Genomic DNA, 14,068 nt, shown 5'->3' on the forward strand with positions numbered 1-14,068 from the left:
TTCTTTAGACTGGCTGTACCATCCCGATCCTTCCTAGGAAGATTGTGGTTATTGGGATTCATGGGGATCTCTGTCTTTCTCAGCTCCTTGGTACTGGTGATGTCACTGGGAAAAATCTGCCTCCATCTGCTTTAGGCGGGGATAACAACCCAGTATTTCTGAATGGTATGGCCAGACTAAAGGAAAGAAAAAACAAAAAAAACAACTCATTCATTAAAGAACTGTGTTCCATTTTTAAAGGCCCGTGGTGCTGTTTTTTTTGTTTGGACTTTAGTTTGTACTTCGTTCCCTCTCTTTTGTTATATCCAGACTAAAGGAAAGGAAATTAAGAGGTATGAAAAAATTTGATCTTTGGTCTCCAGGATAAGTTTGGGAAACCCTGCTATATGCAAGGATTACAAAATAATTAGTAGGATTAGTTGTATCTACTAAATAATATACCTTGACCTTTTTCACTATCCCTGTAAAAGTTGATAATTAAATTGTGTATAAACTGTATTATATTTTCATCCTTAATCTAATAGAATCAAAAAGCTTGAATGGGCCAGTCTGTTCAACAGGGCTTGTAGGAAATCAATGTAACATGAGACCAATATTCTTGATTTTGGAGAGGGAGGAAAGATGGCTGCTATTACTGAAATGACCCCTGAAGTTGAGGGTAATGCTTAAAGGAGACTTCTCTTCAGTTCTCTTGGTCAGAGAGCCCATAGTTCCTAGGGTCCATGGGATTTAATAAAGAAAAATATATAGCTACTAGTAAAAAAAGGCCCGTTTCTGACACAAATGAAACGGGCACTAACAAGGTTTTCCTCAGAGTGTGTATGTTTGAGAGAGAGTGTGTGAGAGTGACTGTGTGAGAGAGAGTGAATGTGCGAGTGTGTGTGACAGAGAGAGTGAGACTGGGTGCGAGTATGTCTGAGAGAGAGAGTGTGTGTGATTCTCCTCTCTCCCCTGCCCCCCCCCCCCTCCAGCCACCCAGCGATTCTCCTCGCTCCCCTGATTACCTCCGTCGAAGCGGCCGAGTCATTGAAAGCCCTGCTCATCTCCAGCCTTCCCTTCGAGTTCGTTCCCTCAGAGTCCTGCCCTCTTGGAAAGAGGAAATGACGTCAGAAGGTGGGACTCTGAGGGAACGAACTCAAAGGGAAGGCTGGAGATGAGCAGGGCTTTCAATGACGCGGCCGCTTCGACAGAGGTAATCGGGAGCGATGAGAATCGCTGGGGGGGGGGGGGGGGGGGGGGGGGTGGAACAGGGGAGAGAGGAGAATCGCTGGGTGGCTCAGGAGAGACCTGTGAAGTGACGCATGCGCAGAAGTCGGTCACAGCTCATTTATATAGTTGGATTTACACCATAACTTTTGTAATAAATAACAGGCTTTGACAGCGATTTACAAGCAAGATTTCGGTTTATTTTAATAGAATATGAACCTCAAACAATTTGTGAACACTTGCAATACTTGTTCGCATTGCTACAGAGCAGCAATCGACGATATATTGACCCATCTGGATTTGTTAGAGCACTGGGATTGGATACTGGACAGCAGCAGGTAATTTTAAATACAAAGCCAAAACAATTTGTATTGAGCTTATTATTTGTGAGCATTATATCACAGTGAAGAATGCAGTAGAATTAAAACTCTATGGTTTATATGAGTGGCTAGGGATCTGAAAATATACTTATTTTTCATGAGAATAAGTATGTCTGGTATTTGAACTGATGGATAACATAACCTGTCACATGCCTGGTGGAAGGATCTTTCCACCATTGACTCAGTATTTATGTGTTATAGGATGGTGTTAGTTACTAGGATCGAACTGCCACCCTTTTCTTTTTGACATTTGTTGCAGAACTTTCACCTTTACCAGTTGAGAGAGGAGAGGGAGCTACTAGTCCTTTATTTTTTTACACCCCTTCAATGTATTTTTCTTAGGATGCACAAGAATTTTCTAAGCTCTTCATGTCATTGTTGGAGGATACGTTGTCCAAACAGAAAAATCCAGATGTGCGAAATATCATCCAGAAACAGTTCTGTGGACAATATGCATATGTTACTGTGTAAGTAGAAGCTAAGGTTTTTTGTAACTATTTATCTTGTGCTTGATTTTGGGGTGCAATTAAACTATACTTTCCAAAGATGCTTGTTGTCATAAGTGTTTTAATTGCTGCAGCTTAGATTGCTAGGAGAAGGCAGGCAGCATTTATAGAGGGGGTGGGTCAGAAACGCAGTTACCATTCTTTTTGGAGAAGCAAAATGTTTAGAATGAAGATAGATTTCCAGACTGGTAATTCTCTGTTTTGTAGCATCCATATTAGACTAGTCCAGAACAAGTGGATTATGTCTGTCGACCATTAGATGGAAAGAAAGTTGTTCTAAGTGATTGCCCCTTAAGGGTATCATGGATTTATACCCTGCCTTTTCAATCCAGTAAAAGGATTGTCCAGATTGGTTATAGCAAATCTAAAATATTAGTGTTCATAGGTACATATAAATGCATTCCTTATCCCACTAGACCAGTCCAGATGAGTGGGTAATACCCCTGACTAGCAGATGGTGGCAGAGAACAGTGACAGTTCATTGATGTCATTACTAGTGTAAGGAGTGGTGCAGCCCAATGTGGTGGGTCTTTCCATCAGCAGAAAAACTCCAGTTAGAGCCCAAGAGCCACTGAGGAAACAGAAGTCTTACTGCTTCACACTTCTCATGCTGCAAGCACCTGCATACCCCCTACTCTTGCTCAGAGAGACGTACTGCAGCACAGATGATCACCCCCACCCCCAAAGATCACAGAGACCCAAAGGCATTTCAGGCTGCTGTCCTGTTCTCCAAACGTCTGATGTCACCAACCACAGAGGTGTAAAGACACTCCAGACCACCACTGGGCTGCCTATCCTGGCCTTAAACAGTCAATTCCACTAGTCTACTGTTTTGATTTTCTTTTACATGATTACATGAAATAGAATCCAGTAAACCAAGAGTGCCCAGTCCAGTTCTTGAGGGCCACAAACCAGTCAGATTTTCAGGCTGGTTGCAATGAATATGCATAAGCCAAGTTGTATGCATTGCTTCCATTGAATGCAAATATTATCTTATGGATATCCATTGTGGAAATCCTGAAACCCAGACTAGCTTGGAACCCTGGAGGCCAAGACTTTGGGACCCATACATTAAATTATTGCCTTTGGTTATGAAATAATTCTTTGATTCCTAGAGAAGTTGGTTAATACTCTCAAGGAATCTGGTAGTATAAAGTGTTTAGTAAAATACCTTATACAGTTTATTGGAATAAAACAAATTGAAAGGATTTATTTTTTAAATGGTTTTAACGTATATATATTTTTTGTTTTGTATTGCAGTTGCAACCAGTGTGGCAGAGAGTCCAAACTCATATCCCGGTTTTATGAACTGGAGTTGAATATCCAAGGGCACAAACAATTAGCAGACTGTATCACAGAGTTTCTTAAGGTTCTTAATTTCTGTATATTTTCAACATTTTGACTTGTTACCATGTGTACTTCTTTTGTGATCACTTTTAAACTATTATTCCTTTTAGTGAAAATTTATTCGTTTGCCATTATTTTCTAACCTAGAACTACTTGTTAAAGTATTATCTTTTCCTGACTGCTTGACTAGTGGCCAATTAGAATAGATTGTAACCAATGCATTCTGTCTAAGGTAGGAATTGTGAAGTTAGTATGTAGGGAAGGTGAGGATTTAAAAAGAGTATAATAGGGACCAAGTGGAGATGGCCATTAGAGAAGGAGGAGGATATACAATGGGCAGGGATAAATTAGAGAGTGCTGAAAAAAGAGAAGTTGGCTGTAATCAATATTTCTAGTTCATAAATTCACAATGTAATTTAAGATTAGAATTTTTTGCTTATTTCTAAAGACCAACAATGCCTTTTTGTAAATTAATAACATGTTGTGCAGTAAAGGATTCCAACATATTTCTCAGGTGTGCTTCTGAATTCTTTTAATTTGTATCCTGTTGTGTATCTGCATAATGAAGCACTCACAACTTCTAGTAATGGGAGAGGTTAATACAGAGATTCAAGTGCCCTCATGTGCTTTATAATTATGCATAGTCCATAGTTATTTAAAACAGCATTGCAAGTTCCCTTGGACTGGGCTTGAATTTTCAAGACCAGCGGGTTATACCTTCCCTCCAGCAGGGGGAGACAAAATTCCTGCTCCATCCACTATATGTTCTTACATCAGGTAGTCTGTCAGTATTTGCTCTGTCTCCATTAGAGAAGGTAGCTGGTGCCCCAGGTAAAGGAAGGCAATTAAAAGCTTAATTTGCCTGGGCTTTACTGTTGAGCAGAGCCGATGCCTTAGGAGGTTGTTGTTTATGCTTCTGTGGCACAGAGCTTCTTTCTTCCCTCCTCTTTGATTCTGTAGGATGCCTTTGAGTCTGGGCAAAAAATTTTTCTTTGAGAATATCAGACCTGTGAGTTCTTGTACCAAGTACAGTGCTGCCGAGCCCGGTACTCAGACCAAGTTCTGCTTGGTGGCTGGACAACCCTGGGTTTCACCTGTTCTGAGCGCCGTTCCCCAGAGGTTGAGCCCCCTAGGTGCGGGCGGCCTGCAGGGCTTACAAGATAGAGCAGGAAGCGGGGTGATGAACGTGACGGCCAGACAGGCAGCAGGCAAAAGAGTGATCCAGGTACAGGCAGAGTCAGTAGGCAGGTCAAGAGAGTAATCCAGGTACAGGCAGAGTCAATAGGCAGGCAGCAGGTCAAGAGAGTAATCCAGGTACAGGCAGAGTCAGTAGGCAGGCAGCAGACACGAGAGTAATCCAGGTACAGGCAGAGTCAGTAGGCAGGCAGCAGACACGAGAGTAATCCAGGTACAGGCTAAGTCAGCAATGAGGAACAAAGTAGAGGAGAAGCGCGCTACTGAGCAAGTAGCACCTACCAAAGTAGAAGCCTAAGCAAGGAGTCTAGGGAGAGCTCAGCTGATAAAGTGGTGGCGTCTGACATCAGCAGGGAGAAGGGGCACAGCCATAGGACAAGAGCAGGGAAAGAAGGAACCGGAAGATCAAACTGCTTTATTGCACAACATTTAAACTTCATGCTTGAAAATGGTTTCTTCCCTGTAGCCCATGGAAACATCTTACTTACACCAATACCCAAAGACTCCAAGAAAAAAAGTAATGAGCTGTGTAATTATTGTCCAGTTGCATCTATTCCACTTTTTGTAAAATTAATGGAGAGCGTGGTAACCAAACAGCTCAATCAATATCTGGATAAGTTCTCCATTTTGCATGAATCACAATCGGGATTCCACTCTCTCCATAGCACTGAAACTGTGCACATCATGCTCTTGTCCAATTTCAAACAGGAAATAGCTATATGAAAAAGTATTCTTCTTCTACAATTCGACATGTCGAGTGCTTTTATTTATTTGTAGCATTTGTATCCCACATTTTCCCACCTATTTGCAGGCTCAATGTGGCTTACATTTTCCATAATGGTGATCACCAATTCCGGAAGAGAAATACATATTTAAGTTGAAGGAGAGAGAGAGGATTAGGTATACAGGTATAAAAAGTGTTGGATTAACTTCAATCGTGATAGATTAACTTGGACAATCAGGAAAGTTAAACGTCAATCTTGTTGATTAGTATGGACAATTGGGAAGTACAGAATTATGTTTAGTGAAGGCTCGGTGTAAAATTTTGATTAACTGGTATTTAGGATGGATTATTGTAATATGCTTTGGTGAATAAGTTAGTTTTCAATAATTTACGGAAATTATTTATGTCGTGTTGTTTTTATTGATTTAGGTAGTTCATTCCATATTTACGTACTTATATAGGAGAAACTGGATGCATATGTTAATTTATATTTCACTCCTTTGCACTTCGGGTAGTGAACCATAAAATCCTTCTAAAACTTCTTGATTACTTCGGGACTAGCGGTAATGTATTAAGATGGTTGAAGGGCTTTTTAACCTAAGTTAAATCCAATTCAATCCTATCACTGCCATGGAAAGCTGATTGTGGTGTCCCTAAAGGCTTGCCTCTATCCCCTACACTCTTCAACATAATGCTGATTCCTTTGGCCAAGTCCCTATCCAAGCTTGGCCTTAACCCTTTCATCTATGCTGATGATGTCACTATCTACATTACATTCAGAAATGATTTATCTGAAATCTCCAATGAAATTAAGCTTGGATTACACACCATGGTCACTTGGGCAAATTCATTTAAATTAAAACTTAATATGGAGAAAACTCATTGCCTTATCACCTCTTCTCCCTATAATAAGTTTAAACCCTCAACCTTAATCACTCCTGATCTTACCCTTCCGGTCTCTGAGAGTCTAAAAATTGTTGATCGTAACTTATCACTCGTGAATCAAACAAACTCCACCACCAAGAAAATATTCTTCTCTCTATGGAAACTAAAACGGATAAAACCTTATTTCCCCAGAGAAATATTTCGTAACCTAGTTCAATCACTGGTACTAAGCCACCTAGACTACTGTAATGGAATATACGCAGGATGCAAAGAACAACTTCTAAAGAAATTCCAAACCGCCCAGAATACAGCAGCCAGATTAATATATGGAAAATCAAAATTTGACAGGTCTAGACCCCTTCGTGAGAAACTACACTGGCTTCTAGAAAAGGAATGAAATACTTTTAAAATTTGCACCCTGGTCCATAAAATTCTTTATGGTGAAGCCCCAGGTTACATGGATACCCTTATCAATTTGCCATCTAGGAATTCTTAAAATCATCTCGCTCATATTTAAACCTACATCATCCTACCTGTAATGGTCTCAAATATAAATCCACTTATTCTTCCACCTTTTCCTTTATTAACACTCAACTATGGAATGCATTACCTAGATCTGTGAAAATCATTCATGATCATCTGAGCTTCAGGAAATCTCTTAAGACCAGCTTATTTGGAAAGGCTTACCATAATGGACCCGTCTTAAATCCATAATTCTTGGAATATAACTAATTTATGGACCTCATGGACTCTATTACCCTACCCCTCTTTTCCCTTGTCCCTTATAATTACTATCCTTCCTATTCACCTTACAATACTTTGTCTGTTTGTTTACTGGATTGGCGATTGCCTATATGGACTGATGTTAGCCACATTGAGCCTGTTAATGGTGGGAAAATGTGGGGTATAAATGTTATAAATAAATAAGTAAACTATGCTCATGGCATAAATCAACTGTATCACTGTCAGATGACAACTAATAATTGTCATTTCTTGAGTCTAGTGAGACCAGTCCAAAAATACTGGCAGTGAGAGAGAGAGAGGGGGAGACACAGCGGGTTGCACTATTAAAAAAAATAATTACTACTACTACTGCTTACTTCTGTAATGCTACTAGAAGTACACAGCACTGTACAATATCACATGAGTGTCCCTGCTTGGCAGAGGTTACAATTTATTCAAGACAAAACAGGACAGATAAAATAATGTTCATTTATTATGGGAATGATTAAAAAATGGATGTTAAACAGGCAATAGCAGCCTCATAATGGTGGAATGTGTGGATATGAGTGTAAACCAATGGGTGGTAGGCAATAACATCTGACTTGACAATGTAGACAGCTGCTGAAAGAATACTGACAGGACACCTGTTGCACTGAACGTGTAGTGAATAAAGCAAGAATTTGCTCTGTCTCCCCCTGTTGGAGAGAGGGTATATTCCACTGCTCTAGTAGGACTCAAGGAAAAATAGTTATTAGATAAGGCATAACTGTACTTTCTTCACTGTTAGCTTTGCTTTGGCATTCTGAACTTTAAAGACTAGAAAATTAAATGGTCAGATTTTTGATTGAAGTTTATTTTTGTGTTTTTTTTTCTGTGTTATTCAGGAGGAAAAGTTAGAAGGAGACAATCGCTATTTCTGTGAAAATTGTCAAAGTAAACAAAATGCAACAAGAAAAATCCGTCTTCTCAATCTTCCACCAACACTCAATCTGCAGCTCATGCGATTTGTTTTTGACAGGTAAGCTAACCTTTTGTATATTTCTTTCTAGAACTCTAATAGTGTGAACTTGAGAAAAGTTGTTTTTAATTTTCGTTTTTTAAAGATCTCCAGATAACAGGATCAGGTTGAAAATGGATTTGAAAGTGGCTCGCGCCATGGCCCAATTGTATCCTGTTTCTCCAGAGGAGCTGGTTAAGCTTCAGCTGCCCAAGGTGGATGCTCTGGTGGTGATGGTCACGAAGACGACAATGCTACCTGTAGAGGGCTTCATTGCCCTTAAGGATGTACAGGATAGGAAATTTGAAGTCTCCTCTCTCAAGTTGCCCTTTCAGGTGGCAGCCTGGTTGCAGGTTTCGGTGTGTGGTTCCCATGCAGCTCATGCATGCTTATGCTGGGTTCAGTAAGTGGCAGGTGTCCTGCTGGATTCTGATTCTGCCATAGCTCTGCAGGTACCCTGGCAGATTCTGATTCTGCCATGGCTCTGCAGGTGGCTTGGCAATTTCTGATTCTGCTACGGCTCTGCAGGTGACCTTCTCGGAAACAGGTCTGGTGTACTTGGCAGACTTCTTCTATGATTACCTCCACGCCTCAGCCAAATAGATCGCCTCGGTGATGATGGCCTGTTGACTTCTGTGGCTGTGGCATTGGGCAGCGGATGTGAGTTCCAAGTAGTGCCTGACCAAACTTCCCTTTTGGGATAGACTTCTCTTTGGCGAGGATCAGGAAAAGTTGGTCAAGGACTTGGGTGAATCCAGAGGATAGGCCCCACTCTGACCTGACCAGGACAAAATCACGGTCACTACTGAAGGATATGCATTGGTACAGGTCTGGGCGGTCTCAGTCCTTTCAGAGGCCCAAGTATCAGCACAGGCAGCCTTTTCGGACTGAGAACAGAAGCTCCACAAAGGCAGTCAGAGCCTCCCCAGCCCCTAGACCTGCACAACAATGGGGTGCCGATCTGCTGTTCACTGGGGGGCGATCAGCGGGTGCTTTACTGATTACTTTGAAGAGTTGACCAACATCACATCTGACAAAGTGGGTCTTGGGTGTTGTCTGCGACGGATAAAAGTTAGTTCTCTGCTCCAAATGCAGATTTTTTTTCTTCGAGTCACAGTTTAAGGCCCTTTACCAAGTGCCAGGCATTACCAGAGCAGGAAAAAGATCAGGGCTGGTACTCTATCGACTTTGTGGTTCAGAAGGAGGATGGGTCATTCCGTCTGATTCTAGATCTCAAGTGGGTCAACGAGTTTCTACAAGAGTGACATTTTCGTATGGAGACTTTGCACTTGGTTATAGCAGTGGTTCAGCCATGGGAGTTCCTTGCTTTCTTGGATCTGAAGGAGGCATACTTGCACATTCCCATTTGGCCTCTCCGTCAGCGGTTCTTGCACTTTGCAGTGCTGGGATATCATTTCCAGTACCACAGGTGAGGCGCAGCATGTTGTGGTGGCCTCAGGTATCCAGTCTCTGCAGGTGAATGCCCCTGGCCACTCTGGCCTGGCTGGTGTGAGCCTTTTTGGCTGGGGGGGGCCTGTTCGCCCATCATAGTGCTCAGGGAGTTTTTGTCTCCCATGGAGTCTGGCTGGCCGATCAGTTGGTTAGAGCTTAGGGTGGTGCGCCTTGCTCATGGCCTTTCAGCCTCTCCTACGGGGACATCCGATCCAAATTTTGTTGGACAGTCTGATTGTGATGACTTTCATCAACCATCAGGGGGGTACCTGGAGTGTGCTGCTGGCTTTAGAGGCCCAGTTGTTTGTGCATTTGGCAGAGGCCCATGTACCGCTGCTTTTGGCCTTGCACATTGCATACACTTTGAGTGTCCAAGTGGACTTTCTGAGCAGGAACTCGCTGGACCCAGGAGAGTGGGAGCTGTCCAGCAGAGTCTCTGCGTTGATTGTGCAGAGATGGGGAGACTCCGGGTCTAGACGTCATGGCATCCAGGCACAACGCGAAGGTCCCTCACTTTTCCAGTAGAAGAAAGGAGGTAGAGTCAGAGGTCCTGGATGTGCTGCTCCAGCCCTGATTGGCTTTGGATCTTTTTTTCATGTTTCCCCCGTGACTGATCAACCGGGTGCTGCCTCATATTCAGAATTATCCAGGCAGGGTGATTCTCATAGCCCTGGGCTGGCACAGGCGACCTTGGTACATAGATCTGATTTGCTTTCTGGTGGCTTGACCCTTCCATCTGCCTCTGGTTCCTGGATTTCTCGGACAGGGGCCCTCTCTCATACAGGATTTGTCCCCTTTGGTCTTGAGGCCTGGCTGTTGAGCGGGCATGGCTGAGGCGGAAAGGCTGTTTAGGTGCTGTCATCTCTCTACCCTGCTCCAGGCATGCAAGAGGTCTACTCTGGCTTATGGCTGCATCTGGAGGGTCTTTGAGGCTTGGTGTATGGATTGGGCTGTTTCACCTTTCCAGTTGTGTCTGCCTCAGGTTTTGGCATTCCTGCAGGAGGGTCTTAAGAAGGATTTGGCGTATAACACCTTTCGGGTTCAAGAGGTTGATTTGTCTTTTCAGGGGGTGCCTCCTTCACTCCTTGTTGGCCGCTAACCCAGATGCAATTCGTTTTTTTTGGAGGAGGTTGTCCATCTTAAGCCCCTCTTGCACGCCCCTTGTCCGGCCTGGAGTCTCAACCTAGTGCTGAAGGCTCTCCAAAAGGCCCCTTTTGAGCCTCTTCAGAAGGTCTCCATTAAAGATCTCATGCTGAAGACTTTCTTTTTGGTAGCTATTGTGTCTGTGAGATGGATTTCTGGGTTGCAGACACTTTCATGTAGGGACTCCTTTCTCTGTTTTACGGAGTTGAGCGTATATATTAGAACAGTTCCTTCTTTTGTGCCGAAGGTGGTCTCCACTTGTCATCTGAACCAGCCAGTGATTTTTGCTTTCTTTTTGCCAGGAGGACTGTGGCAAAGACTTTCTGGATGTTTGGGCTTTCAGTGTATGACAGGTGCTACTCCACTTTCTGGAGATTGTCAATGAGTTTTGCTGCTCTGGTCATCTTTATGCTGTTTGCGGGTGCAAACAATGGGGTGTCCACGTCTAAGACATTGGTGGTGCGCTATCCTAAAGAGGCCGTTTCTTCCACCTGTGTGTTGGCAGGCAAGTCACCACCCATTTCTCTGTGAGCGCACTCTATTTAGACCATGTTGACCTCCTGGGTGGAGTTGCAAACCTGCTCTCTGGAAGAGATTTGCCGTTTGGCAACTTGATTGTCATACACTTTTTTGAAGCATTATCACTTGGATGCGGTCTTCGGTGTGTCCATGCTTTCTGTTGCAGTCATGGGTTTCCACCCTTCTTGAAGACTGTTTTGGTACATCCCACTCTTCAGGGACTCATCTGTTGCTAGATGTAATGGAAGGGAAAATTGTCTTACCTGGTAATTTTCTTTAATGAATTTCAACAGATGAATCTGGTTTTCCTGCCCTGCTGTGATTTTTCGATTTTGACTTGTTCTGCAGGTTACAGTTGTTGATTTGATGGTGGTTCCTTGGATATTGTGAGGAAGGAGAAGTTATTTTACGTAGTATTGCCTTTATTGCTTTGTTAGCAAAAAAGTGGCTGACTGAGGAAAGGACTGTCCTATGACAACAGAGTTTAGCCTTGTTTCCTCTATCTCCACCTGCTAGTAGACGGACATAAACGACTCTTCAGGGACTCATCTGTTGCGACTAATGGAAAGAAAATTAGGCAAGACATAATTTTTCCTTTCCTATCATCTCCAGCTGCCCATAAGGAATGAGTATTTTGGGTTTCTGACTTCCTCTGCTAGATAATCACTATTGACTTCACCTGCGTATTCTGTGCATGTTGACAAAGAAAGTGGAGTTGCTTATTCTAACAGTATTCTCTGTAGACAGCAGCAAAATGCGGCTATATTGACATCCTACCTTTCCCTGTTAATTCAACTGAGCAGGAAGTGGAAGCAAGCACCAGTGTGAGAACTTTTATGCATGTTCAGGAGAACTTTAAAGGTTTTCTGGAGGTATGGTAGAGCCATCAGATGACATCCATCCATTTAGTGTGGCTGCATTTTGCTGTGGTTTATGGAGAATCCCTGTTAAAGGTAAGCAACTTTGCAATGCATACTGTGGAGTAGCATGCACTCTTATTAAAGAGTGGGCAGTTTTCAGGTAGGCTTTTTATTCATATAAATTAGTTGTTACCCAGTCAAAACCTTCTTTGTTGTTATTGCCGCTCCCCCCTCCCCTCCCCTCCATGCTAGATATTTGCAGGTTTTTTTCTGCTGTATAAAATGGTTGGAAGGATAGTAAAAACCTTTATTTTTTTATTTTTTTTTATCTTGAACAGGCAAACTGGCCACAAGAAGAAACTGAACACCTACATTGGTTTCTCTGAGATTCTTGATATGGGACCTTTCATGGAACAAACAGGTAGCAATATAATTAGGAAGCAAACTAGCATATTGTAAACTGAGTAGCAAATGAAGGAAGCAGTAAAGGTTTTAGAATTCAGACCACCTATAGCATAACTAGTTGGGTAAATCAGGTGATCAACCAATGACTGTTTATGCCCTCTCTTATGCTATAGTAGATGTGCTCAGTCAGGGTGTGCAAACAGAGCTACCTTCTATGTCTTTGCCTGACCAAGCGTAGAGTGGTTTAAAAAAAGGTTTGGATAGCTTGCTGAGAGAAAAGTCCATAAAATGGGAAAAATCCAGTGCTTATTTCTAGGATAAGCAGCATAAAATGTACTGTTTTGGGATCTTGCCCAGTACTTGTAACTTGGATTGGCCACTGTTGGAAACAGGATGCTGGGCTTGATGGGACCTTTGGTCTGTCCCAGTATGGCAATACTTAAATTCTTTTGGTACACTAGTTCAAATATTCTCTTGATGTGTAGGGCAAACCTGTTTTTGCCTCTGACTCTTTGACCCTGCTGTCTATTAGTATTTGGAACAGTTGTCCATTTTTGATAGCAGTGTTTGTCATAAAAGTTGCCTGAATGACAGTCTTCTGGAGATTTAAGATTCTAAAGCCTTCAATTCTTGTTTGGGTTATTGCCTTGTATAGAGCTTTAGTAGTTACGAGGTAAACATGTTAATGAATCCTGCTGATATTGATATCTTGAATGTTTACAAATTAATAATTAAGGAAATTTTTATTTTGTCTCTTTCATATTAGCACTAGTTAGTAACTTGGCAGTTATGTTATGCTTTGACCTTTTCAGCAAAAAATATATTAAAAAAATCTTTAGGATGTTATCAGTAAGGTTCTGTTAAGTATGCATGTTGGAGTTAAACAAAGTGGGTCTTTGTCATCATGACTGCTCAAGACATTGAACTTAATGGACTGCGTAATGCACATTAAAATCCTCTCTCAAACATAATTGCAGCTAGGAAAAGTGTGAGCCAGAAGACCTGTTCAATGTTCCAAGAGTTTAAAGGGTGGTCAAAGCATTGGTTCCTGGGGGTAACTGTTGAATAGAGCTGTTAATTTGAGAATTTGAAAGCTAATGTTTAAAATTAGATACTGGTTTTCTCCAGTGTGATTAACCATACTAATTCATTTGCTTTACAATTAATAATTCTGTCTACCTCCATTGTTTCATATTTGACCATTGTTTAAACTCACATTCACATCATTTCCATACAAGCAAAATTGCAGAAAGGAAAAATTTGCTAGAAAAATGTCACACATTAATGTAAATTTATGGACATGTGCTGGTTAATTGGAAGTATGCCTTTTCTTATTTTTAAGCTGGCATGTTGAGGGATGGTCCTTTTTAAGATTTAGAGGAAATTTATAACCAGTAAAAATAGGAAAAAAAATAAAACTATTAACAGAGCAGGAAATGTATCTCTCCTAAACATTTAATTGCATTGTAGTTGTTTGGTACTACATAACATTACTGAGGCTAAATAGTGCTGCTCTTGGAATCTATGAAAAATGTTAATGGTGGAGCTTCCCATTTGAAATGTGCTGTTAGGTGACAGGGATTATGTGATTATTCATTTCCGTAGCTGCAGGAAAATAGTTTATAAATTGTTACATTCATCAGGGTCTATGTATCAGGATACCAAATGGTGGAATTCTCTCCCAAAAGATATGAGTTATGAATGATTATATGCTCCATGGTGCGTCT

The 14,068-nt window shown here is 41.7% G+C and overlaps 1 protein-coding gene across 2 annotated transcripts in view; it reads left to right on the forward strand.

Moving 5' to 3' along the window:
- USP48 (ubiquitin specific peptidase 48) overlaps positions 1 to 14,068 on the forward strand; it is a 170,461-nt gene that overhangs the window by 16,611 nt on the left and 139,782 nt on the right. For both annotated transcript variants that reach the window (XM_030222113.1, XM_030222115.1), the window contains exons 4-8: positions 1,417 to 1,544; positions 1,929 to 2,053; positions 3,353 to 3,461; positions 7,850 to 7,983; positions 12,275 to 12,357. In XM_030222113.1, coding sequence (XP_030077973.1) covers positions 1,417 to 1,544; positions 1,929 to 2,053; positions 3,353 to 3,461; positions 7,850 to 7,983; positions 12,275 to 12,357 — 579 coding nt within the window. The remainder of the gene's footprint in view (positions 1 to 1,416; positions 1,545 to 1,928; positions 2,054 to 3,352; positions 3,462 to 7,849; positions 7,984 to 12,274; positions 12,358 to 14,068) is intronic.

Source organism: Microcaecilia unicolor, chromosome 13 (genome assembly GCF_901765095.1).
Source record: "Microcaecilia unicolor chromosome 13, aMicUni1.1, whole genome shotgun sequence".
Lineage (NCBI taxonomy): Eukaryota > Metazoa > Chordata > Amphibia > Gymnophiona > Siphonopidae > Microcaecilia > Microcaecilia unicolor.